Source organism: Bos indicus x Bos taurus, chromosome 10, assembly GCF_003369695.1.
Source record: "Bos indicus x Bos taurus breed Angus x Brahman F1 hybrid chromosome 10, Bos_hybrid_MaternalHap_v2.0, whole genome shotgun sequence".
In the NCBI taxonomy this organism is placed as follows: domain Eukaryota; kingdom Metazoa; phylum Chordata; class Mammalia; order Artiodactyla; family Bovidae; genus Bos; species Bos indicus x Bos taurus.
Window position 1 is genome coordinate 20173925 of NC_040085.1, and position 27452 is coordinate 20201376.

Here is a 27452-nt window from a genome sequence, read left to right on the forward strand (position 1 = left end):
AACACACTGGAATATTGTTAAAGAGATGAGAATACCAGACCATCTTACCTGTCCTGAGAAACCTGTATGCAGGTCAAGAAACAACAGTTAGAACTGGACATGGAACAATGGACTGTTTCAAAACTGGGAAAGGATTATGTCAAAGCAGTATATTGTTCCTTGCTTGTTTAACTTCTATGAAGAGTACATCAGGCGAAATGCCCAGCTGGATGACTCACAAGCAGGGAATCAATATTGCTGGGACAAATATCAACAACCTCAGATATGCAAATGATACCACTTTAATGGCAGAAAGTGAAGAGCAACTAAAGAGCCTCTTGATGAAGGTGAAAGAGGAGAGTGAAAAAGCTGGCTTAAAACTTAACATTCAGTGATCACGTGTTTGGTACTCAGGCAGAAGTTCTGACAGCTGCTTTGGGATGCGGAACTTGCTGAGCATCGCTGGAGAAAACAGATGGATCTTATCGCAGCTTTGGAGGCAGAAGTTGTAGGTTTGCTAAACTCAACATTCACGTGATTGGCAAATCTGGAAGTCACTTCCCAGTCAGAGCCAAGTTCAAGGTGGCAGAAGAAACAGTGTGGGTAACCAGAAATCTATAAAGAAAAACAAAGAATCTAGAGTTCAGGTTCTTTGGGGGAAAAGTGGAAGAAGAGCCTCAATAATTAACAAAAGACGCCTGTCAGTCTTTAAGAGGGTCCTATGCTTTGCAGAGGATTGGCTTTGGCAGAAATCACACTACATGTGTCTCAGGCCATTTGACATAACACTATCTCTTTATAGAAGACTGGTATCCTAGCAATAAAACCTATGATCTGAGAAATGGGGTTTACTTTGCCCGCTCAGGTCAGAGTGCTACGTAAATGCAGCACAAATATTAAGAAGTAGAGATTGTAGATTGGTAGACAAAAAATAAAAGAGATCAGCACTTAGTACCTAATTAAACAGCCAGCCAAAGACAGCCAGAAAAAACAAAAACAAAAACACACCACAACAGTAAAAAAATGAAGATCATAGCATCTGATCCCATCACTTCATGGCAAATAGAAAGGGAGAAAATGGAAACAGTGACAGATTTCATTTTCTTGGGCTCCCAAATCACTGTGGATGGTGCGTGCAGCCACAAAATTAAAAGACGCTTGCTCCTTAGGAAAAAAGCTATGACAAACCTAAACAGCATACTAGAAAGCAGAGACATCATCTTGCTAACAAAAGTCCAGTAGTCATGTATGGGTGTGTGAGTTGGACCACAGAGAAAGCTGAGTGCTAAAGAATTGATGCTTTCAAATTGTGGTGTTGGGGAAGACTCTTGAGAGTCCCTTGGACTGCAAGGAGATCAAACCAGTCAATCCTAAAGGAAATCAACCCTAAATATTCATTGGAAGGACTGATGCTGAAGCTGAAACTCCAATACTTTGGCCACTGTGAAGAGCTGACTCATTGGAAAAGACCCTGATGCTGGGAAACATTGAAGACAGGAGGAGAAGTGGAAGACAGAGGATGAAATGGATGGCATCACAGACTGAATGGACATGAGTTTGAGCAAACTCGGGGAGATAGTGAAGGATGGGGAAACCTGGCGTGCTGCAGTTCCTCAGGTTGCAAAGAATTGGACAGGACTTAGAGAGTGAACAACAGCAACAATGGTATTTTTGATAGTTATGTACATATGTGTGGTATTTGTACCACAACCACTAGACCGATGACTGTAAACTTCTCTGAGAATTTGATGAAAGCCATTTGACTTGCTGTCCCCATATGGAAACATATCAAGACTTTATAATTTCAGTGGGCTTATAGACTTCTTGAAGTCCTCAGGTTAGAAGAAACTGTTTTAGGGAACAAGACTTCCTGCAGGAGACTGGCTTTTTCATTCTTCAATCATGATTGCTTAGCACAGCATTTATCACATAGTAGACATTCTATAAAGCTGTTGGATAAGTGAAAGCATGAATGAGTGAGTGAAGATGAGAAACATTTAAACTATGCAAAGTAGCACATGTGAAAGTGTAGGTGGCAACTCTTTGGGATGCCATGGACTGTATAGCCTGCCGGGTTCCTCTATCCATGGAATTCTACAGGCAAGAATACTGAAGTGGGTAGCCATTCCCTTCTCCAGGGGATCTTCCCTACCCAAGGACTGACCATGGGTCTCCGGCATTGCAGGCAGATTCTTTATCATCTGAACCACTAGGGAAACTCACAAGGTTACATACGCTGTCCCAAGTGTATGTACAAATGAGTTAGGAGGAAGGGATCATCATAAATAGAAGGCTAGCAGCTTCTCAGTGGCCATGGGACTGAACTGGGATGTAAACAAAGGGCAGATAGTCACCAAGTGGCAATAAGTAAGAAAGAAGTTTCAGTGACTGAAATGTGTACGACATATTCCTGGAACTGTAAGTGACTATTATTAAGAGAACAAGTAAAGTGAAATTTTAGGAGATGAGCCTAGCGAGGTGGGGAAGGTAGATTATGAAGATAGTGGGCTTGAAACTGAGCAGAATCCTACAGGACCCTCCAGGTACAAAAGTCTTTCCGTTTCTTGTTTGTAGGTCTTCCCCTTTTCCAAAGAGCTGATGCAGACAGTTAGTAATTAGAGAAGTAGGGAAATGCAGAAATGAAGGAAAAGTGGTCAGGAAACAAAAATAGTGCAGAGACAAAGCAGAGTCCTAGTTCCTCTTCAAGGGGTATAAGAACAATATATTTTTGAGTTCTTTTACAGGAAATAAGGCCCCCACCCAGGTGGAGGATGGTAACTTCAAGTGAACACAAGAGTCCTGGGTTATCATCGTATTGTCTCACCACCAACTAATCAGAAGAAAGTCATACACTGTGCAGCCCTCACCCCAAATTTTGCCTTTAAAAACTCTTCCCTGAAAACCATTAGTGATTTCAGGACTTTTGAGAATGAACCACCTGTTCTCTTTGGTTGGCTCTACAATGAACCTTTTTCTGCTCCAAACTATGATGTTTGGGCACAGTTGGCATCACAGTGCATCATGCATACTAACTTGGTTTTGACAAAGTGCTGCATAAAAATAGTTAATGTTTCCTGTAGGATAGGTATTTTGTATGCATAGCAGCTCTCTGAATCTAGATGTTATGATCATGCTGGTGATTGTGAGGATCACAAACTTTGCAGATAGAGTTTATCCATTCGGGTATTTTTGGTTGCAAGCAACACAAAACAATCTGAGGGGGGAAATTTTAAGTGGCAGTGAAACAACCCAGATTGGGATTCAAACTCACTGTCTTTTAATTGAGATCACACACCTGATCTCAAGACTTACTGAAGCTCAGGTTCTCTATGCCTCAGGGCAGAAAGAATTCAGTGAAAGACAAAGTGATAGATAAGAAACTGAAAGTGAAAGTGAAGCTGCTCAGTCGTGTCTGACTCTTTTCAACCCCATGGACTGCAGCCCACCAGGCTCCTCCATCCATGGGGTTTTCCAGGCAAGAGTACTGGAGTAGAGTGCCATTGCCTTCTCCACAAAAGCATTCTACATCCCTCTTTATTTAATAAAGTTGCAGATAGGCACTTCTTGTCCAATGAGTCGGACCTACTCTCAGGTGTGAATCTGAACATATATGGAAAAATGAGCAGCTAAGTTTACAGTACTTACCACACTTATTTTGATATCTATTTAGAGATAAAAGCCAAGATAATGTCTGGTTTTCTTTCTTAAAAAATGCAATGTCTCTGCAACATGCACATTACAGAGCACATCTGCAATACTTCAAGTGACTTGGCCTTATATAAGATCAGTAGTCTGTCTTTTTATTTCAGTTATTAAATAGTGGTCTTATGATTCTTTGAGACCAGGAAAGCAGTTCAACAGATCAAAATTTCACTAAATGAAACAAAAAGTTCCTAATGGTAAAGTTCCAAGTTCAGTCTGTTTGAAAATCTGAGGTGATCAATGGCTGCATTTATGAATAATTCTCCATATTAAAAATAGCTTCATGATGTTTGAGAGAACATTATCAAGAAATTTAAGACATTTACTAAATACTCTTAAACAATACTTTGACACCTATACATGTGCACAAGTAGTCCTAAGACAGTAGTAAAGAGTCTATCATTTGACCAAAATTGTAATCTGAAGGGGAGGATATTGCAAGCCATTTTCTACCAAAGTTTCTCACTCTGTTTTGAATGCCAAAATTAAGGCCCACAAGTCACTAATAGGACAAGTATAGTGGTTTGCATCTTCAACACCTGGGTGAAAATCTCTTAAATTCATGACAGAGGGATAATAGTGTTTCTTCTAAGACCAAATATTTTAAATGGTGCATCCACTACGTTTTTCAGTTAATTCTGTTAGGAGATATAATAGGGAAAAGGAGTCCAAAATGGCGGTGGCTAAAAGACAAGGAAGGGAAAAGTCCGCGAAAATAGAACAAAGGAAGCTCAAAGGAAGGTCCGAGGACCAGAATGAAGACTTCAGGTAGAACAAACAGCACTTCTGGCTAAGCCCAATTTGCATAGGGCAGGCCCAGGTGGAGGGAAAAAATATATAAAAGGAGGAGCCAAAGCGCTTTCTCGCTCTCTTTCTCTCCCGCGTGTGTGTGCTCTTTGTCTCTCTCTCTCCCTCCCCCACATGCTCTTCCACTCTCTTCTCTTTGAGTCTTTGGGTTGGCATGCCCCCATGCTTCGAGGATGGATTCTCCTGCTATCTTCTAAATAAAGTAGAGCTGTAACACTGATTTGCCTAAGAGCTATAACACAGTTTTTCCAAGACCTGAGAGCTGTGACGTGCTGAGGACTTCCAAATCTTTGTTGTGATGAGACAAAGAACCGAGGAACATACACTCGCGTGACAATTCTGATTAAGCTGGAAGTCTCATGCTTGAGGTAGGGGAAAGACAGAGACTGGCTTTAGATGTCCTGCTGTAATTTGCCTTCCAAAGGTAAATCCTGAAGAAGAGAGAACCCAGTACTATAAAGTCATGGGAGCATCTGAGAATTCAGGAGAATCCACTGGGTAAATGTCAGTTAAGAATTATCATGTTCTTCCTTCCTTTCAATCTGCCAAATTCTGACAGCTAAAGAAAATTCTGATCTTAGTACTTTTCTTTCTCTACTCATGGTCAAATAAATTATTGTTCATTAGGGGTACCCCTTTGGGAAAACCCAATGCATCCAGATTTGTAAGACAAAACTTTGTATTGATTGGAAGTTGCCATAGAATTTCTTTAGTTAACTTTTTCAGTGTTTTCAACATGATTGGGTTTTTAAAAAAGATTTACATACATCTTTCCTAAAATTCACGAACTTGTATAAAATGTGTGTATACCTGAATATATTTCCAAAAAAAAAAAAAAAACAACAGTGAAAGTATATGAACAAATAGTTTAAAAATGTATATCCTAGTCAAAATAGAACTGACCTGAATGAGTAAAGAAAATCAAATAAATAAAAAAGTAAGTTTAATTTTCACTCCTCTCCTCCCCCACAACTGAGGTATCTACTAAAACACCTAAAAGAAAAGTATCTGATCTAAGAAGGAATCAGTACTCAATATTACAAATTTAGGTACTGAACAATAGGTTAGAGGGAAAAAATTGCACATTTTACGAAGAGGATCTTTAGACACCTCAAAGCAATCAATTCATTTGTACATGAAAAATCTGAGCTCAGAGAGGTACAAAAACTTGCTCAGTCACAACACTAATTAGTAACAGAACCTGATCATCTCTTCCCAATTTCATGATTGTTTTGCCAGCTATCAATACTAGTCTTGAGAAAAATACACACAAAAATAGGTATTTTTCCAAGATAAACATTCTTATATTAATTTTACATAAAATACACCACATTATTCAAATCAGTAAATAAATTCATGCTATATACCAAAATGGAAAATAGGTTAACAATCTCTTCTTCATATTTTGATCAAGTATTTTCTTCAAACGTCTCAGAATAAGATTTAGTGCATCAAATCCAGCAGCATATCATCTCAGTCTTCATCAGTCTTATGTTCAGTATTGATTAGTGAAAAGAAGTTAAACCTTATCTCTTTGTAAATAGATTTCGGCAGTTCTAACCCTGCTTGATGGTCTGTGCACAGTGTTGCTATGCATCAAAAAAATACAGCTACAAGGTTAATCCAAAGAACAATTTAAAAGCCATTTCAATGGCAATTTCTGTAACTGAGTCATGAAAACAGACATTAAGTTCTTGAAGTTTGGGATGAAGAAAGAGTCTCCCTACTACCCAGTAAGCCATAACTGGTGGTGTTTTCCTCTGATCAGTCCAGTTTTCAGGTGAGCATTCAAACAATACACCATGTTCTTTCACAGGGTTCAGAGAAGACACTGAATTTGTTGAACCTGAATGATCTTTACCATTTAGTGCTTTCTTTTTCTCTTCAGCCAACATCTGCTGGAAAACTGCACGAATGGCGAGACAACACTGATGGAAATTGTTTATCAGTTGAGGGTGGATAGAGCCACTCAGCTGTACCACCTCTTCATGGGTGGGAGTAATAAAGATGCTTTGCACTGTTTCTAGGACAACATAATGGCAAAGTGTGTTCTCAGGACCAGATGTCAATTTCACTGTGTTATATACATCCAGTTCTTTTTCTGAAAGGTCCTTTTTAGATAAGAAGTGGGTTTAATTAGAGATATGCACCTTCCATAGACAGAAGATCTGTCTCAAAAGGTGAGAACAGCCTTGGGAGGAAAAAGCAAACGCCACAGAGAGTGTGGGCCATCTCAGAAGAGGGCAAAAGGCCCCAAAACATGGGATGGTTGGTTTTTATGGGCTAGGTAATTTCATAGGCTAAGGATTGGGAGGATTATGCCAACCATTTCAGAGACGAGGTGGAGATTTTCAGGAATTGGACCACTGCTTTTTTTTTTTTTTAACCTTAAATGGTTAGCCTTGAAATTGTCATGGCACCTTTGGTATGTATTTGGATGCTAAAGTATTACAATGAGTGTATAATGAGGCTCAAAGTCTACTGAAAGTCAAGTCTTCTGCCATAATGGACCTAGTTGATGCTAAACAGTTTATGTCGTATCCTCTAGGGCTTATGTCATTCTTTCAGAGGTTGTGTCCTGGCCCCTTCTCTCTTGTTTCAATCGTGGGAATGGGGTGGGGATCTACTGGAAGAATCTGGGAGAGATTACAATATGAAAAAATATAGCAGCAGGATCTGTCTTTGAAAAAGTTGAAACCCAAGAAGCTTGGATCAAAGGCAGAACAGTGCCAAATGGGCATGAATCCACTTTACCTTAAAAAAAAAAAAAAAAAAAAAAATCCTTGCATCACTACTTGAGACTTAGACTCTGAGGACAGTGTAGGGGGAAAAAAATTTTTTTTTTCCCATTTTTCTTTCCCAGTTCTCAGTTAGGGTCTCTATAACAAAAGATAGATTAACAAGAGAAAAGTGGACAGAAGTTTATTAGTGTGACTACCCCACATAGACATGAGAGAAGCTCAGTTCAGGTCAGTTCACTCACTCAGTCACGTCCGACTCTTTGCGACCCCATGAATCGCAGCACACCAGGCATCCCTGTCCATCACCAGCTCCCAGAGTTCACTCAGACTCACATCCATCGAGTCAGTGATGCCATCCAGCCATCTCATCCTCTGTCGTCCCCTTCTCCTCCTGACCGCAATCCCTCCCAGCATCAGAGTCTTTTCCAATGAGTCAACTCTTCGCATGAGGTGGCCAAAGTACTGGAGTTCCAGCTTTAGCATCATTCCTTCCAAAGAAATCCCAGGGCTGATCTCCTTCAGAATGGACTGGTTGGATCTTCTTGCAGTCCAAGGGACTCTCAAGAGTCTTCTCCAACACCACAGTTCAAAAGCATCAATTCTTCGATTCTCAGCCTTCTTCACAGTCCAACTCTCACATACCTCACCACAGGAAAAACCATAGCCTTGACCTGACGGACCTTTGTTGGCAAAGTAATGTCTCTGCTTTTCAATATGCTATCTAGGTTGGTCATAACTTCTTCCAAGGAGTAAGCGTCTTTTAATCTCATGGCTGCAGTCACCATCTGCAGTGGTTTTGGAGCTCCAAAAAATAAAGTCTGACACTGTTTTTACTGTTTCCCCATCTATTTCCCATGACGTGATGGGACCAGATGCCATGATCTTCGTTTTCTGAATGTTGAGCTTTAAGTCAACTTTTTCACTCTCCTCTTTCACTTTCATCAAGAGGCTTTTGAGTTCCTCTTCACTTTCTGCCATAAGGGTGGTGTCATCTGCATATCTGAGATTATTGATATTTCTCCTGGCAATCTTGATTCCAGCTTGTGCTTCTCCCAGCCCAGCATTTCTCATGATGTACTCTGCATATAAGTTAAATAAGCAGGATGACAATATACAGCCTTGACGTACTCCTTTTCCTATTTGGAACCAGTCTGTTGTTCCATGTCCAGTTCTAACTGTTGCTTCCTGATCTGCATACAAATTTCTCAAGAGGCAGATCAGGTGGTCTGGTATTCCTATCTCTTGAAGAATTTTCCACAGTTTATTGTGATCCAAGCAGTCAAAGGCTTTGGCATAGTCAATAAAGCAGAAATAGATGTTTTTCTGGAACTCTCTTGCTTTTTCAATGATCCAGCAGATGTTGGCAATTTGGTCTCTGGTTCCTCTGCCTTTTCTAAACCCAGCTTGAACAACTGGAAGTTCATGGTTCATGTATTGCTTAAGCCTGGCTTGGAGAATTTTGAGCATTACTTTACTAGCATGTGAAATGAGTGCAATTGTGCAGTAGTTTGAGCATTCTTTGGCATTGCCTTTCTTTGGGATTGGAATGAAAACTGACCTTTTCCAGTCCTGTGGACACTGCTGAGTTTTCCAAATTTGCTGGCATATTGAGTGCAGCACTTTGACAGCATCATCTTTCAGGATTTGAAATAGCTCAACTGGAATTCCATCACCTCCACTAGCTTTGTTCATAGTGATGCTTTCCAAGGCCCACTTGACTTCACATTCCAGGATGTCTGGCTCTAGGTCAGTGATCACACCATCATGATTATCTGGGTCATGAAGATCTTTTTTGTACAGTTCTTCTGTGTATTCTTGCCACCTCTTCTTAATATCTTCTGCTTCTGTTAGGTCCATAGTATTTCTGTCCTGTATCGAGCCCATCTTTGCATGAAATGTCCCCTTGGTATCTCTGATTTTCTTGAAGAGATCTCTAGTCTTTCCCATTCTGTTGTTTTCCTCTATGTCTTTGCATTGATTGCTGAGGAAGGGTTTCTTATCTCTTCTTGCTATTCTTTGGAACTTTGCATTCACTTGCTTATATCTTTCCTTTTCTCCTTTGTTTTTCTCTTCTCTTCTTTTCACAGCTATTTGTAAGGCCTCCCCAGACAGCCATTTTACTTTTTTTGCATTTCTTTTCCATGGGGATGGTCTTGATACCTGTCTCCTGTACAATGTCATGAACCTCAGTCCATAGTTCATCAGGCACTCTATCTATCAGATCTAGGCCCTTAAATCTATTTCTCACTTTCACTGTATAATCATAAGGGACTTGATTTAGGTCATACCTGAATGGTCTAGTGGTTTTCCCTACTTTCTTCAATTTAAGTCTGAATTTGGCAATAAGGAGTTCATCATCTGAGCCACAGTCAGCTCCTGGTCTTGTTTTTGCTGACTGTATAGAGCTTCTTCATCTTTGGCTGCAAAGAATATAATCAATCTGATTTTGGTGTTGACCATCTGGTGATGTCCATGTGTAGAGTCTTCTCTTGTGTTGTTGGAAGAGGGTGTTTGCTATGACCAGTACATTTTCTTGGCAAAACTCTATTAGCCTTTGCCCTACTTCATTCCGTATTGCAAGGCCAAATTTGCCTGTTACTTCAGGTGTTTCTTGACTTCCTAATTTTGCATTCCAGTCCCCTATAGTGAAAAGGACATCTTTTTTGGGTGTTAGTTCTTTTTTTTTTTTTTTTTTTATAGTGAAAACTTTTATATTTGGAATTAGCCAGCTGGACTCAGTTTAGATGATGCCAATCTGAAAAACAAAAGGGAATTTGTTGGCAACATCCAAAGCATCATAGTCAGGAGCCAGTCGAACATATGCCTTCTTCTCTCCATCAGGCCTGATCAGAGTATTGACCTTAGCCACGTCAATGTCATAGAGCTTCTTCACAGCCTGTTTAATTTGGTGCTTGTTGGCCTTGACGTCCACAATGAATACCAGTGTGTTGTTGTCTTCTATTTTCTTCATGGCTGACTCAGTGGTGAGGGGGAATTTGATGATGGCATAGTGGTCAAGTTTGTTTCTCCTAGGGGCGCTCTTCCGAGGGTATTTGGGCTGCCTCCTGAGCCGCAGTGTTTTGGGCCGCCGGAAGGTGGGCGACGTCCGGATCTTCTTTTTTTTGTGGCTGTGGACACCTTTCAACACTGCTTTCTTGGCCTTCAAAGCCTTTGCTTTGGCTTCAGCTTTAGGAGGAGCAGGGGCTTCCTTCTTCGCCTTCGGCGCCATCTTCATGAAAAGGTGGGTGTTAGTTCTAAAAGGTCTTATAGGTCTTCATAAAGAAGCTCAGTGATGAGTAACTCAGTGAGGTGGCTAGAACTTGGGCTTACATTCTCTGTTCAGCTAAAACAAAGAAAGAAGAATGTGGAGGCAGCAAATTATGGGGAGGTGACCAGGAAAGGTACAATAAACAAGGGTAAGTTTTGTTGTGCAGATTTTAGTTGGTAAGTGTGTCTTATGATTAGAGTCATTTTTTCCTTCCTGGAAAGAGAGGGAGGCATCCTTACAAATGGAGATTTCCATTGTAATTGTCAATTTCCCTTCTATAGGGTAATCAATACTCTATTTTCAAAGCTTCTCATTTATCTGCTACTTCTCAAAATACTCCTGTGTCAAAGAGGTACATTCTGGTCTCCTATAAGAGAGAGTACAGCTAGCCTACCTTGGATCCTATTACTATGGTTTGACTCAGTAGAGGAGATCAGGAACCTCAATGGACAGCCCCACCAATACACAGACAAAAATAAGAAGGATAGTTCCCTGAGGGAAATGAATATTGTTGTTGCTGAGCCGCTAAGTCATGTCTGACCCAGTGGACTGTAGGACCCCAGGCTCCTATGACCTCCACTATCTTCTGGAGTTTGCTCACATTCATGTCCATTGAGTCAGTGATGCTATCTAACCAACTCATTCTTTGCTGACCATTTCTCCTTTTGCCTTAGATCTTCCCAGCATTAGGGTCTTTTCCAATAAGTTGGCTCTTGGCATTAGGTGGTCAAAGAATTGGAGCTTCAGCTTCAGCAAGAGTCCTTCCAATGAATATTCAGGATGATTTCCTTTAGGATTGACTGGTTTGATCTCCTTGCTGTCCAAGGGACTCTCAAGAATCTTCGCCAGCACCACAATTCAAAAGTCGGATGCCTTCTTTATGATCCAACTCTCACATCTGTACATGAGTACTGGAAAAACCATAGCTTTGACTATATGGACCTTTGTTGACAAAGTGATGTCTCTGCTTTTTAATTGTCTAGGTTATATCATAAATTTCCTTCCAAGGAATGAGCATCTTTTCATTTCATGATTGCAGTCATCATCCACAGTGAATGAATATGCATCTATCCAAAAAGGGGGAGTGTATATGGGAAAGTCTAAGCAACACACAAGGCTACTGTACTATGTTGACCTGAAACAAATAGACTGCCAGATATTTCTCCAGCAAAGATAGGTTTATTCAGAATCAGCATGGGTGCATACTAAGTTGCTTCAGTAGTGTCCAATTCTTTGAGACCGAATGGGCTATAGCCAGCCAGGGTCCTCTGTCTATGGGATTCTCCAGGCAAGAATACTTGGTCTGATACCACCATTGTTTTATTGTTTGGGGACATGTTTCATACTTCTGCTGTGTGGATTTTGTTTGTAAGCAAGCCTGTTCAGTTTTGTGGTTAAGCAAACCTGCTTTCTTGAGTAATCATTAATTTACAGGGATCTCCCATACTTTTTTCTTTACTTACAACCCCCTAGTGGAATTAACTATTTAATCATCTACTTTGTCCCATTACTCTGTCGCTGTTAATTTCAGGCCTTGAGTCACTCAATGATGCAGGAGATTGAAGAACACAGGGTTGTTTAATGTTCAGTATTTCTCCTTCAAATACCTGTCCCAGGCAAAATCATATGATATGAACATTTCTTACTCTGTTTCTCTATCCTCAATTTAGCAAACAAATTCCGTGAACCCTATTTATTTGTGTCTTTAACATTTCCTTCTCTAATCTACTTCCTCTTTCCTCCAACAAAATGTAAGTCTTAAGTCCCACTTTTAAAGTCCTCTTTGCCTACCCTGGAGCTTCTCTGGTGACTCAGTGGTAAAGAATTGTCCTGCCAGTGCGGATTCAGGAGATGCAGCCTTGATCCCTGGGCTGGGAAGAACCTCTGGAGAAGGAAATGGCAACCCATTTCAGTATTCTTGCTTGGGAAATCCCATGAACAGAGGAGGCTGGTGGGCTACAGTCCATGGAGTCTCAAAAGAGCCAGATAAGACTTAAGTACTAAACAACAACAAATCCCTACCCTATATATCTGCCACGTGAAATGGTTGTTTATCAGATAAACTCATTTTGCTCATATTATCTACTTAATGTACTATTCATCAGGAGACATAACAATTTAACTCATCTAAAATGCAATAGCCTCCTTAGAGACATTCTTTTTTTTAAATATAAGTTTATTTATTTTAATTGGAGGTTAATTACTTTACAATATTGTATTGGTTTTGCCATACATCAACATGAATCCGCCACAGGTATACATGTGCTCTCCATCCTGAACCCCCCTCCCTCCTCCCTCCCTGTACCATCCCTCTGGGTCATCCCAGTGCACCAGCCCCAAGCAACCAGTATCATGCATTTTGTTTTATATATGTTATTATACATGTTTCAATGCCATTCTCCCATACCATCCCACCCTCGCCCTCTCCCACAGAGTCCAAAAGACTGTTCTATACATCTGTGTCTCTTTTGCTGTCTCGCATACAGGGTTATCGTTACCACCTTTCTAAATTCCATATATACACATTAGTATACTGTATTGGTGTTTTTCTTTCTGGCTTACTTCACTCCGTATAATAGGCTCCAGTTTCATCCACCTCATTAGAACTGACTCAAATGTATTCTTTTTACTGGCTGAGTAATACTCCATTGTGTATATGTACCACAGCTTTCTTATCCATTCATCTGCTGATGGACATCTAGGTTGCTTCCATGTCCTGGCTATTATAAACAGTGGTGCGATGAACATTGGGGTACACGTGTCCTTAGAGACATTCTTAACAAAAGCAAGGAAGAGAGATGATTGATAGGCATTTGTCATGTTTATTTTGGCAAAGTTAAAATACCAAGTCAAAGGATGAGGAAGGAAGAAAAACCATGATGGCTGAGCAGCTGCCACGTGCCAGGAACATGCTACATATTTTATATAGCTCTAATCAGCTCTGGTCACGTCAACCAATCTGGGTGGGTCTCAGCATGTCCCCACCATCCATGCTTAAAAAATTTCCCCAGCTTAGCACATAAACAGTTATACTTTCATCACACACACAAGAAAAACTAGTATATGCTTTAGACACATACATATTATACACACCTACATAAAACACAAATCACATTCAAGCAAAAGCTATATAACATACACTTAGAACACCTGTATTAATCACACAACACATACTCTGCACACACAAATAAATTTCACATGCATTGAAATGATATAATTTATTTAGGGATGGAAAGATCATTCAGCTTGCAAAGGTATAAGGAGAATCAATATCAGAAAATTTCCCAGATTAGTCAGAAAGATGCCATATGTGCTGAATCTTTAAAAAACAAAACAAACCAAAATAAACATGTAGAAGGAAATCAGATAAATGAGAGCAGAAAGGCATTTCAGGCAGAGAAACAACACAGGCAAAGTTATGAGAGCAAGAAACCACGTGAAACAACTCTAAGTGGTTGGAAACCTTTGGCCCATAAACGTAAGGGCTCTTGATGTAGGCAGGGCCACCACTTGGGAGCACTGAACACTGAAAGCTGTGGCTGTGGGTGGACTTTCTAGTTGCTGATAACCTCTAATAACCGCATGTCCTCTACAACATCAACAAACCCATTCCTGCTGCAATGGAATTCAATGTAGCTGTAGCTCTTGTAATCTTTGTAATTGCTTTTGCTGTTCTTCCGGATGCACTTGAGTGTCTTGAAGGGATATGGGGCCCATATATATACATTTCTGTAGGGGTCTCTCCAGTTCCTCAGGCATATACGCTCAATTTTGTGCCATAAGGTATAGATGAAGATGTGATAGTTCTTGTTTTTTGGAATGCCTCTTTCCCTCATCAGATCATTGCATTTGTACTTGCTGAATTCCCAATTTGTGCTCAGGTGGTGCTGTTTCATAAATTCCCTCCAGGAAAGGTTCTGGCTGTGTACAAGGAGCCCACATAGAGGAAACAGCAGAGCCAACAGAGAGCCTAGGGCCTTTAGAGTGGATGCCATTTCAGTCACCAGGACCACCTGTGGATCCACATGGAAGAGAGAGGAAAGCATTATCTCAACACTGCCCTAAGAGCTGAGCTCCACCTTAATATTCCTTTCTCTGTCAGTGTAGGCACCTGGACCCAATTTTACCACTTGGTTTCCAGGCTGGAAGATAAGTCTCATTAGATAATAAAGTTTATAAGAAATGAAAATATGCTATAGCCTGTCTGAGACAAGAGCAAAGTTGTAAAAAAATTGAAGTTTATTTCAGCAATTCCAAATACCTCCTGTCTGCCCTCTCTTCCATCTGAACTGAGGAGTCAATCTTGCTCTAGCTAGCTGTTTTGCATCCACATCAATTCTCAAAAGAGTGTGTATCTTAAAGAAAATGGGACTTTAAGCTTTATGTTTGTGAATTGCAAAGGATTGTCCCTCTAAAGGGGCTTCCCTGGTGGCTCGGCGGTTAAGAATCTACCTTCAGTGCAGAAGACATAGACCAAGATTTGATTCCTGGATCAGGAAGATCCCCTGGAGGAGGGCACGGCAACCCACTCCAGTATTCTTGCCTGGAGATTCCTGGACAGAATAGCCTGGTGGGCTACAGTCCATGGGGTCACAGAGACTCAGACATGACTGATGCAACTGAGCATACATGTCCCTTTAAAAGGGATGCAGAATATGAATAGAGACTTGGAGAATATTTTCCAAGCAGGAGACTTTGGTTCCTTGAAATCCTAGGCTGCAACTATATTGATTCTGCAAGATGGTGCTTTCCAGGATCTTGTCTTCCTTATGACACTTCCCCAAAGCCTGTGAAACATGTTTTCACTTCTGACTACACACACCCCTTCTCAGAAGCCATTTCCCTAATTATTGTCATTATAATTGATATTGATTTGTCATTAAGAATGTTATCATAAGGAGCTCCAGTTTTGAAATATTGTTTTAATCAATCAAATATCAAGATTGAAGCTGCCATCACAAGAACTATTCTATTCAAATTAGGCCAGAGAGTTGCTTGAAAAAGTCTCCCCTTTAAACTAGCTCTCTGTCCTCATTTACCATGAGGAGTATGCCTGATGCTGTGGAATCTCTATTCTAATTCTCAACTCTCTGAACATGATGCCTCAAAAACGGGCCTAATAATCCATCCCTCAGACCTGTGAGAGTCTAATGAGATACATTTATTGAGAGCATTTCTGAGAATGTCAAGTACTATGCCAAATATAGCACAAGGGGTAGGTATCTTCTCTTTTGTGAAGATATCCCTGGCTCAAAAGGCCTAAACAAGATGAGAAGACCAGGATTCAAGGTACTTCAGGGTACAGTTGGCCCTCTGAATCCACCTGCTCTGCACCCAGGGATTCCACCAACCACAGACACTGATTAAAAATAACCTCCCCCCCAAAATTTTTTCCCCAGAAAATTCTAAAAAGTAACACTTGAATTTGCTTTGTGCTGTCAACTATTTTCATAGCATTTACATTGTATTTACAGCTATTTACATAAAATTTACCTTGTTTAGGTATAAAAATGATGTAGAGATAAGTATGCAGTTTAGATGCAAACACTGTGCCATTTTATACAAGGTACTTGAGCATGCTTGCAATTTGGTATCCTGGCATGGAGGATCCTGGACCAATACCCCATGGATACCAAGGGATGGTGATATTACGCTTAGGAAGAGTGGGGAGAGGCTATAAAAACTATCAGTGAGAGTTGGATCACTGTCTATTCTTAATCCCACCATCTTAATTTCCTGTTCCAGCATTCCTGGGCCTTTCCCTCTAAGCAACCTCAGCACCAGCCCTTCTAACCATAACTCACCCTATTTAGATCCAACACTCCTGTCACTGGTCGTATTGGGGATCAGTTTATGGATGTGCAGAGCACAGAGTGTGTGTCTTTCCCCTTTCCTTAGAGCCAAGAAGTCTGCAGCCGTGAAGGAAGGACAGAAGGAATAGCAGTCAGTGGGAGGTACAGCCCTTCAACTGATTGGCAGTAGTTGCGGGGTGGGGATAAGACAGCCTTACTAAAAGAACCAGTCCTGCATCTTTTCATCTGGAACACGTGGGTTTACTCTGAGAATAGCCTGGAGCAAAGGAGTCAAACCTCAAAGGCTGACTTGTGGTGGGGCCTTGGCCCGGTATCTGCAGTTGGGAGCCCTGGAGCTTCCTGTCTCCCTGCAGTCTGTGACCCTCACTACACCCTCATGGCAGTTCATCCGGCCATTTTTGCACTGAATGTTGGTGGTGCTGCAGATACTACGGATATTCCAAAGATCTTCATGAATGAAAGTGTTGAAGCGCTTGCACTGATGTGAAGTCATCTTTCGTCTTTGCATCATCAAGTTGCAGTAGCTGTCATTGCCTCCTGTCTCATCAGGGTCCACGTGTTGCCTTAGGAATCGTTGGTACATGCGATCCTGGCCATAGGAGGGCTGTACCAGCCCTAGCCCCAGCAGGGTCAGCAGCAAGAGCAGAAGAAAGGCCTGGGTCCTCTGGAGAGCCATCACTGCCTTGGAGATGCCTAGAGAAGACCAAGGGGCAAGAAAAATCATCCCAGGTTCAATAGGAAGTGAGCAACCCAAAGCAGCAAGGAGAATTTTTGGAGCAACAGACAGGGCCTTTTTCTACACATCCAGTCTAAGGTTTAGGCCCAGCTGAGTTCCTAATTTGATACATACGGTTACTACTGTCCTTTGTTTTCAAAGATGCTGCTTCATGATGGTGGATCACACTGTGTGTGATTATAACGCTGATGAGGGATTTGCATCTTATTCCACCTACAGCCTATCCTTAACAATAATGATCAGGATTAAACATAACTATCATTCGTTTAAATGCCACCTTCTCCATTCACAACCACGTTTTGCCTGTGCACAGAAAGACCCAAAGCTCTGTGTCACATTGCTGTGTCTGCTGCTGCAGATACGTGATACGGAGTTAGGAGGAGAGGGAAGTGAAGGAGTTGTGGGAAGCAGGGTGGCAGGAAGAAATGATGCTCGATTTACTCCTCACACCAGGACCACTGGATGCCACTTCTGAAGATACACTTAGCACTTGGGTAAGAGCTTCATCACCACAACGTACTTTGCGTTGTCTGTCCCAAAACTAAGTGTGCACAATTCTGTCTCCTTTCTCTCATTCTTCTTCTTTGTGACCAACAACATGGTTTAGCAACATGACTAGCTACAGAGAAGATTTTACTTTTCAAACAAGAGCATGGATGGCCTCAGTCACAGCAACCAACTGATTTAGTAAGACAAGGAAAAATACTATGAACAGAGTTCAATGTAGACATCCATGGGTGCCTCTCAAGCTTCTGCCTACAACAGAAAATTAAATGATCCCCAAATCCCCACAACACATACTTTTAGGTTAGAGCTTGCACCAACGGCTTGCTCTGCTGACATGTTTAATCTCAGTAAGAACTTCTTTTGATACGGTGATCTGAAAGACCTAGTTTACCACACTAACTGTATGATCTTGGAGAAATAACTTCTCTCAGTATATTCCTCAGAAGTAGAATAGCTGTAATGAAAATGCTACCAGGCCTCCCTTGTGGCTCTGCTGGTAAAGAATCTGCCTGCAATGCGGGAGACCTGGATTCGATCCCTGGGTTGGGAAGATCCCCTGGAGAAAAGCTACCCACTCTCTAAGCCATTCTGGCTTAGAGAATTCCATGGACTGTATAAGTCCATGGGGTTGCAAAGGCTACCCACTCCACTATTCTGGCCTAGAGAATTCCATGGACTGTATAGTCCATGGGGTCGCAAAGAGTTGGACACGACTAAGCGACTTTCACTTTCACTTCAATGTTACCGAAAGAGTGTGCGGAGTCCAGCTGCTCACCACTTAAGAGGCAATAAGCAGGCCAGATTGGTGGAAAGGAAAGTTTGCTTTATTTCAGATGCCTGCAACTGTGGGGGGAGGGTGGTGGACATCCATCCAAAGGCCGGCTCCCCCTACCCCTGCAACCAGTGGGACAAGAGCTTTTACAGACACAAGTAGGGGTGGGGGACTACATGCAGAAACAGCATAGTCATCTCTGACAGTCATCTTCAGATTGGTCATCAGTGGTTTGACTAGCGACATGTTGGTTGTTTTAGATCCAGCTAGTCTTCAGTTCCAGCATCCATTTGTTCCTGTTTCTTTGTGGCCAGTTCTCGGAATTGTGGTAGCTCATGTCCTTGGAACAGTCTGGTCATCATGATGTTAACTTCTCCACCTGGTGTTTTAGTATCTGTAAGACAGTTCACGGGCTATGGCTCAGAATATTATCTATAGCCCTTGAGAAAGAAATAAGGCTCCTTGACTACACTATTATTTAGTCTCCTTTGACTGTTTCCCTTTGTTTCCACGTTTCTCATTTCTCTCATTAAACTTATTCTTTGACTAAAGTTTTCCACAGACGAAAGGCAGGCAGAGGACGTGGTGTGGGGGCAAGGTCCATAGGGTCCTTCTCCTTAAAGGAATGTTGTAAAGAAGAAACGATAAAATCAGTGTAAAGTGCTTATCACAATGCCTAGCCTAAGTGTCCAGTAGGTGTCAGTAATGATCATTTTTAGGATTTCCATTTCTCTTGGCTTCCTCTGTTCCCTTCAATCTGATAAAATAACAACTACACTGAATTGCAGGCTTCTCAGGTGCCACTAATGGTAAAGAATCCTCCTGCCAATGCAGGAGAGGCAAGAGATGTGTGTTTGATCCCTGGATTGAGATGATCCCCTGTAGTAGGAAATAGCAACCCATTCCAGTATTCTTGCCTGGAAAATCCCATGGACAGAGGAACCTGGTGGGCTGCAGTCCATGGGGTCACAGAGTCGGGCATGACTGAGTGACTATCACTTTCCAATATTCTTGCCTGGAAAATCCCATGAAGAGAGGAGTCTGGCCAGCTACAGTCCATAGGGTGGCAAAGAGTCAGATGTGACTAAACAGTTAATACACATGACCACTGATTGGGATTCCCTGGTGGCTCAGATGGTAAAGAGTTGGCCTGCAGTGTGGGAGACCTGAGTTCGATCCAAGAGATATGGGTTTGATCCCTGGGTTGGGATGATCCCTTGTAGTAGGAAATGACAACCAATTCCAGTATTCTTGCCTGGAAAATCCCATGGACAGAGGAGGAGCCTGGTGGGCTACAGTCCATGGGGTTGCAAAGAGTCAGACACGACTGAGCGACTTCACTTTCACCCCTGATTGGAAAACCAGAAAAAAAAAAAATTCAGATAGTCTATCAAACATTGTTAATATCTTGCTTCTTAAGGATTTTTTGATTTTTATAGTAAGACAAATTTTCCAATAACGAGGTTTGGAAAATTCTTCTTCCTACTTTGGAAAGAAATGATAATGTTTTCTATTTTGAAATAGATGAACCAGTAACCTACTCCTCCATCCCTTCCTCCATAAATTGAACACTTTCAGTGAGGCTGGGCTCTGTGTGGCACCAAGGCGTATATACCACAGGCTTATAACCCAAGTATTGAGCAACCAGGGCTTTTGGTCTATTTCAGGGCATGTAGGCAGCAGGGGAGGCCACCATGGGGAATACTCTGACCATGATAGTCATTCATAAAATGGCAGAACTAGTGATGCATAACTGTAGTTTATTAACTACTTTCTAAGTAAGATATCCAGGCATCTGTTGATGAAATTAGGTAACACTGAACTCAGGGATTAACTAGCATATTTTACAGAGACTGTCTGTTAACTTAAGCTTGTATTTATTTGAAAACATATCAAGTTGAAGAACAAAGGAAAAGCTTGAAATCTTTGTATGACCTTCCCAAGACCTCAGAGTTACTAGACAACAGTTAATAAAATATTAAAGAGAAAATAATGTAGTAATCAGTCTTTTATCTTTATATAAAATAATCATGAGAATATCCGAGTGTTCCAATCAAAACAATATCAAATTATTTTCTACTTAAGGTAAGAGGTGGCTACCCTGAATGGGTTTTGTTATTTATGCAGGATTACCAATGTGTGGGTGGGTGTGTTTGTGTATATGTGTGAGAGAGAGAAAGAGGGAAAGAAAGTGTAATTTATCTGTTGGTATTTAGTACTAAACTCTTCTTCCTAAGGCTTAACATTTGTAAAAGTAATATTGGCTTATTAGGTGACAGCAAAAACAATTTGCTCCTCCTAAAAATTCTGCTTAGGGGCTTTAAGCCTTGGAATTTTCCCAACAATCTCTGTAAGATGAATTTAACATTTTACCTTCAGTGAAAAGTAACGTCCACTCCTTGAATGCCTGATCAGGAGCTGATTGACAAGGAAAAAGGCATTGTTTTCCCATCCAGCCCTTTCAATTGAACAGGGAAAATGGAGAAAGATCAATAGACCAAGAATCAGTGAGAAGACTCAGAGACATTTTTATTAATGAAGTATATTCTAAAGCAGAAAAGAAAAGGTCAGCAGCTCATTTTCTGGATTCCTAGCAATGAATGTTGCCACGGTGTAAAGGGGGAAATGCTACGAAGGAAGAGCAGAACCAGCTCTGGACTACTTGTGTGGAGGGACAAAGGACTCATCAAAGTGGACGGGCCAGCCCTTTTCACAGCCGATAACGATGACTCTGTAGTCTTTGGTGGCTTTGTAATGGCATGGAGGCCGGGTGGACCCTCCTTTATGCTTGCAAATGGTGACCTGGAAGGGAGACTTGCTTATTCGGAGATTGCCTCCGTAAGGTTTTCCATTCTTATCTTTACAGATGTCCTTGATGTCATTCTTGTTGCCATGAACAAAGGTGTTGATGCTTTTGCAGGGTTTGGTCAGGTGTCGTTTCTCCATCATCGTTTCACAGTATTTGTTATCCCGGCCCTTTGGACTACGATCATAGTGCTGAATCAGGAAGTGTCGGTATCTGCGGTCATCCTCAGCCAGGGTCAGTGGTGTCAGACCCAGTCCCAGCATGAAGACCAAAAACAGGGGGCTCAGGCCCATCACCATCTTTTCCAACAAAGGCTCCTGCCAAGGGCAAAAGGAGATGTAATAAAGGCACAGAACAGAATTGCCAAATTAGGCTAAAAGGACAAGGATTTTTCTCTCTGGCAGGACGTCATGAATCAGGTATCCTCTGTCACTAGATATATTTTTTTCTTTTCCTTTCCTCAGTAGTCTCATATGTCTTCTCAATTGATTCCTTTGGAACATCTATAAAAATGTTTCCTGAATACATACAACTTCCAAGTACAACCGCTGTTTCCTATCCTGGAGGATCACTGAGAATTTACCTTTCTATCAGTTGTTGCAATTCAAAATCCACTCACATTCTTTAATTCATTTATTAACTAATTTAATAACAAGCACTACATAAGCCCCTATTGGGTACCAGGCACTGTGCTGGGTCCCAGAACACAAAGACCATTAAGACACATCCAGTGCCTCGCTAATCCATGGGGAAAGGACGGGAGTGCCAATTTACTGCAAAGAGACAGTAAGATATACTCTGAGAGCTAAGAAGAAGGACTTTCAGGAAACCTTGAGCCCAGGGAAGGGTTATCAGAGAGGACTGGTGAAGACAGCATTCCTGAACAAGTCAATCCATCAGTTGACTGTGAGAAGAGTAGTGAGAGCAGTTTCACCCTGAGGTGACAGTAAACAGACCTAATTCCCCAAGAAGTAGACTTCCCTAGTGGTTCAGTTAGTAAAGGATCTGCCTGCAATGTAGGAGACCCGGGTTTGATCCCTGGGTTGGGAAGATCCCCTGGAGAAGGAAATGGCAACCCATTCTGGTGTTCTTGCCTGGAGAATCCCATGGACAGAGGATATTGGCGGGCTACAGTTTACGGAGTCTCAAAGAGTTGGACACGACTGTGCAACTCTTGCTTTCACTTTTTCATGATTTTTTGGCAATCACACATGCAGCAAAATTCTTATAGTGGGATGAAAGTTTGACCTTAAATTTATTCTTAGATATACTATAATCTTTGCTATGCTATGCTATGCTAAGTCGCTTCAGTCGTGTCTGACTCTGTGCGACCCCATAGACCGCAGCCCACCAGGCTCCCCCGTCCCTGGGACTCTCCAGGCAAGAACACTGGAGTGGGTTGCCATTTCCTTCTCCAGTGCATGAAAGTGAAACGTGAAAGTGAAGTCGCTCAGTCATGTCCGACTCTTAGCGACCCCATGGACTGCAGCCTACCAGGCTCCTCTGTCCATGGGATTTTCCAGGCAAAAGTACTGGAGTGGGGTGCTATTGCCTTCTCTGACTATAATCTTTATGAATCCTAAATTGAAAGATAAATGGTATAGTGTCATAGACATTAAATTATTGTTTTTATATTGTGCTTTTCTTGTGTGTAAGTCAGTAAACATATTTTCATATTAAATATTTTTGTAGCTCTTAAAGAGGCCACCGGTTGTAGCACTAAGCCTGTCATGATGCTAAACAGTCCTGGGAGTACAATTGTGACTCTAGAAATATAAGAGCATTTGGGGTTCTGCAGTTTACATGGGAAGCCATGTGACAGGCTGAGTAAAATGATCTCCCTTTCTAATCAGCATCTGGCATTGATCTTTATCTGTTTATCATGCTATAGACAAATTTGGTATATTGCCAAAGAATTACCAGATTATACACCAAGAAATTCTTTGGTCATTCCTCAATATTGAAATAGTCTCTGAAAAGGTTTCCATTAAGCACATAAGAGTATCATTTGTAATAGAATCAGCAAAAATAATTTGGGGAGGTTAGCAAGAAAGTGGTAGACGACTGGGAGAGTCACACCTAAAAGAGCAACAAGCCGTCCTACGGGGCCACTGCTCTGCCACAGCCGCTGGGCTGCCATGCTCCCCATGCACTGAGCTCTTTACATTTACATGGTATTTTCAGTCTCCTGGGTGCGTATTTTCTTCCTAGTATATAGGAAGACACTTTTCTTGAATTGTAATCAGTTAAGTCTCTTGCTCTGCAATGGACAAAATATTGCCTTTTAACATCAAAAGCAGTTGTAGAATGGCAGGCTGTCAAGGGTGGAAGTATCCTTAATGGTCACACTGTGAACAGAGGCTGGAATCCCAGAGTTCAAAAATCTAGTAGAACCTGAGCTGGTTGTACCCAAAAGAGTCATTAGGTGGCAACGATGGATAGAAATGTTGTTTCCCTCTCTTAGAGGAAACGGTGGGTCCTTGTAGGAGTCAGTATTGTACAGGGGATATCGTTGATGACAGAAAGGGGTGTGAGCTGGCAGGCTCAGCAACAGTCTCTGTCCAAACACTCTATGCTTTAGACATATATTATTCAACTTGAATCATACTGCCTGCCTCACAGCAGACCCTCAGTAATAAATGTTTTAGTGAGTGATGTCATTTTCCTCTCCAGGTATAAACTTATCTATGAAGTGAGAGTTGCTAGCTATAAAAGTTTGAAATTCCGTGGCTCTCATTAAGCATAAGGGAGCCATTCTAATTTCACTAGCAAAAGTCCAGTGAGCATGGAATTGTAAAGATAAGTTTGTATAGATTTAGTTGGTGTCACAAGGCACCAGCTGAAAGAAAGAGATGTCAGGGTGATCTGAGCCCAGTCTCACTGGTGTGCATCATCCTTTAAGGCTCAGTGTGTAAGCCCAGCCCTCTTCACCTCTAGTTAAGACGCTGACCCTACCTCAGGGTTGGCTCCCTAAAAAGGTACTTGTTTGTTGGGAGGTTGAAGGTCCTCATGTTCCAGTCTGGGGAGGTAAAGGAATATCTTTATTTCTGATGTACAAAATTTGCACATTCATCCTGTAACAACTCAGCTAAATTTTGCTTAGGCTTATTGCAATCTTGGGGGCTTCCCCAGTGGCTCAGTGGTAAAGAATCTGCCTGCAATGTAGTAGCCTCAGGAGAGTGAGGTTAGATTCCTGGGTTGGGACGATCCCTTGGAGGAGGGCAAGGCAACCCATTCCAGTATTCTTGCCTGAGAATCGCATGGGCAGAAAAGCCGGAGGGGCTACAGTCCATGGGGTTGCAAAGAGTCTGACATGACTAAAGTGACTTAGCATGCATGTGCTCTAATCATGACTCCCTGAGACATCCAGAAACCAAACCCTAGCAAACACACACCATGGCCACCTTTATTTAACATCTGCTCCCCCACTCACACCTTCCACACTCGTGTTTGCGATTCTAAATTTCCCAAAAAGAAAGGTAAAATGGAATTGGAAAAAAACAAATAAGAGACAGAATATTTGTGGGAAAAAAAACAAATAAGGACAGAATATTTATGGTACAGAATCTGCGTAGGCCAAAAGTGCAGGGCCTCACATTTGGTCAAGGATTGTCAGACTCATTTAGACAGATCCTTCTTCACCCAAGCACACAATCATCAGGTCCTTCTAGATCCAAGCACTTAACTGTCAGTGGAATTTGTTCCAAATGTTCTTTAGACTAACTTTGTCCTGTGTCTCAAACCAATCCCTTGGTCTTTATAAAAATTAACATTCTCTTCCTTTCCCCACAGGCAATATTTTGTACTCAACAGATCCATAAAAATTTATGCACCAAAAAATTACCTTGACATTGGATTATGAGTAACTACAGCCAGTGTACCTTCCTTTGAACTTTGGATGTGCTCCACTTACTTTATTTTCAAAGAGCATCCAAGAACTTTCTCTTCCTTTTTTTGTTTGCACTGTATGATTTGTGGGATCTTAATTCCCTGACAAAGGAATGAACCCACACCCTTGGCAGCGAAAAGCAAAAAGTCCTAAACACTTGGACTGACACGGAATTCCCCCGAAACTTTCTAAAGGAAAGTAAATAGCAGGGAAGGAGATGAGACTGAGCACGCACGCATGCACATTATAAGAAAACAGTGTTAGGACTTCCCTGATGGTCCACTGGCTAAGACTCCAAGCTCCCAATGCAGGGGCTTTCCATCCCTGGTCAGGAAAGTAGATCCCTTATGCTACAGCTAACGATCCTACATGCGGCAACTAAAAAAAAAAAAAAAAAAAAAGATCTGCCATGCTGCAGCTAAAAACAAGGATGGAAGATCTCCCATGCCTCAGCTAAGACCCAGTGCAGCCAAATAAATAATAAATATTAAAAAGGAAAGAAAGAAGACAGAGCTAAAAATAGACTTCTGTTTTTCCCTTGTTAAGCCACATACACTGTCTGTGTCTGGGGTGGGGTGGGGCCTTCCAGATGCCCTTCAGCCCCTGCCTCTCCTTCTTTGGGGATTTTATCACAATTTAGGAATCTCTCCTAAACCTCCGCTTGCTTCCAGCCGCACTAGTTTGCTTTTATCAACATATATAATATCCCCTAAAGAAATCTGTTTTCATTTTAGACTTTGGAACCTAATTCATTTTCTTCTGAATTCATGAGCTTGGGCCCAGAGGCTTTAAAAGGGTGGGGGAATAGGTTCATTGAGATGGATGGACATCTAGAAATAACATATAAACAAACAAACATATATAAAACAATAGATTATCCAGATGGAAGAATCTTACAAAAATCTAGAAGTTTCCTTCCAACTGCAGAGGGATTCTGTTTGTTCCCCGAGACAGGTTCCAGCTGAGTGAACCTGGAGGCCCCTCCCAGTTCTGATCATACAGTGCTCAGATGGACAGGGTGGAGAGACAAGATCTGAAAATCCTCAGGCTTGTCAGGGACACACAAACCAAGGACACTACTCTTGGACAAAACATGGAGAGTCATTCACCTCTTCCTTGGGCCCAATTGGGTCAAATATTAACTCACTTGAATGGATTAGAGATTTGTTCTAGGAGGCAAAACTTGATAAATGTGGCCTTTTGTCCCCAAGTTGGCTTTTTCTGACATCCCTGGTTCTTACTCCTGCCCAAGACAGGATTGAGGTTTCATTGTTCCCATGCAATGATCTGGATCCCAAAGATGTTGTTTCTTGGGCCAGCTCCAAGAACTGCCTTGCAAAAGCCTGCAGAGCAGATGGGTCCCCCAGGAGGATGCTGCTCCACTGTACTTTCTGTTTACCCACAGAATTTTGTCTCATGAACAGGTGCTAAGTAGGTTTTATAGATCCGGGAAAGCACTTCCAGAGAAGGTTATGTGACAGCTGTTAGCACCCTGCACCTGACCTCAACCTCGCAGCTATTAACCTTCAGAAATACCCTTATCCTGGGCTTTCTGTTTCCTTTCTTCTTTACCTGTCCACAAACGACTAACTGTGAGCACCCGATATTTTGTTGTAAAATTGTCTAACTCCACCATCAATGCAACACTGACTTGTATCCGCTCACAAAATGGCTATGTTGCCTGCATAGAAAGTGGACCCAAGGGTACCAGGATCACTTTCAGATCCTATGGTTTCAAATATCAGGTAGTGTCAGGGGACATTCAACTTTAAGGAATCCTATATGTTGTTTTCTTCCTTTGTGTGCTGTTTCTCAAGGGCCCTCTGTTCCTTATCAGTTCCTGGAAAACAGGAACGAGCAGAGCTGCACACAGTTCTCAGGACTGAGGTCAGGAGACAGAGCTCACGCGTGGATTCCCTTCAGTGACCTTTTACTTTACTGTAAACTATTCAGTCATGTCCCTATTACTCAGGATGTGGATTGTCTTCTGGCCCTGTGACGATTGTTATTCACCTGGTTCTGTTTTTGCTCAACTTTATTTTTGCTACTTAAAGCTTCCTTGTATGAAAATATATAAGTATATGCTGTTACAAATAACGCACCCTTGTTTCATTCGAGACTTGGGTCCCCCGAGTCCCTCTTCATCGACTTCAGTCCCCAGGTCCCGGTCTGTAAAGACCATAGCAAGGTAGTAGCAGGAGGCCAGCTGTCTCGCAGACCCCAGCAACCACCTTCACTGGTGTTGGGTCTAGGACACTGCTATCTTATTAAAAATTATCAGCCTTCTCTTGTCATTCACCCACCTCTACATTTCCAGTCTCCCTGCACTTTAGGCATTGGCTCAAGACATGCTACCTACCAGTAAAACAAATGCACTTGACATCATCATAATACTTGTAATAATCAGTGTTACCTTGCATTCTACGAAAAGC

At 41.7% G+C, this 27452-nt stretch overlaps 3 protein-coding genes and 1 pseudogene across 4 annotated transcripts; all 4 read right to left on the minus strand.

The window, feature by feature from the left end:
• Positions 1-9906: 9906 nt before the first annotated feature.
• On the minus strand, positions 9907-10473 carry LOC113900000 (annotated as a pseudogene). The gene has a single exon (XR_003513044.1). The product of XR_003513044.1 is annotated as a 60S ribosomal protein L23a pseudogene (transcript).
• A 3578-nt stretch (positions 10474-14051) lies between these two features.
• LOC113899407 (epididymal secretory protein E3-beta-like) lies at positions 14052-14505 on the minus strand. The gene has a single exon (XM_027552775.1). The coding sequence runs from the start codon at positions 14490-14492 to the stop codon at positions 14052-14054; it is 441 nt and encodes a 146-aa protein (XP_027408576.1). The 5' UTR covers positions 14493-14505.
• A 2082-nt stretch (positions 14506-16587) lies between these two features.
• Positions 16588-16986, minus strand: LOC113899576 (ribonuclease 4-like). Its single transcript, XM_027552845.1, has one exon. It carries the CDS (start codon positions 16984-16986, stop codon positions 16588-16590), a length of 399 nt encoding a protein of 132 aa, XP_027408646.1.
• Positions 16987-20900: 3914 nt separating this feature from the next.
• Positions 20901-21441, minus strand: LOC113899408 (angiogenin-1-like). Its single transcript, XM_027552776.1, has one exon. It carries the CDS (start codon positions 21428-21430, stop codon positions 20984-20986), a length of 447 nt encoding a protein of 148 aa, XP_027408577.1. The 5' UTR covers positions 21431-21441; the 3' UTR covers positions 20901-20983.
• Positions 21442-27452: the final 6011 nt, after the last annotated feature.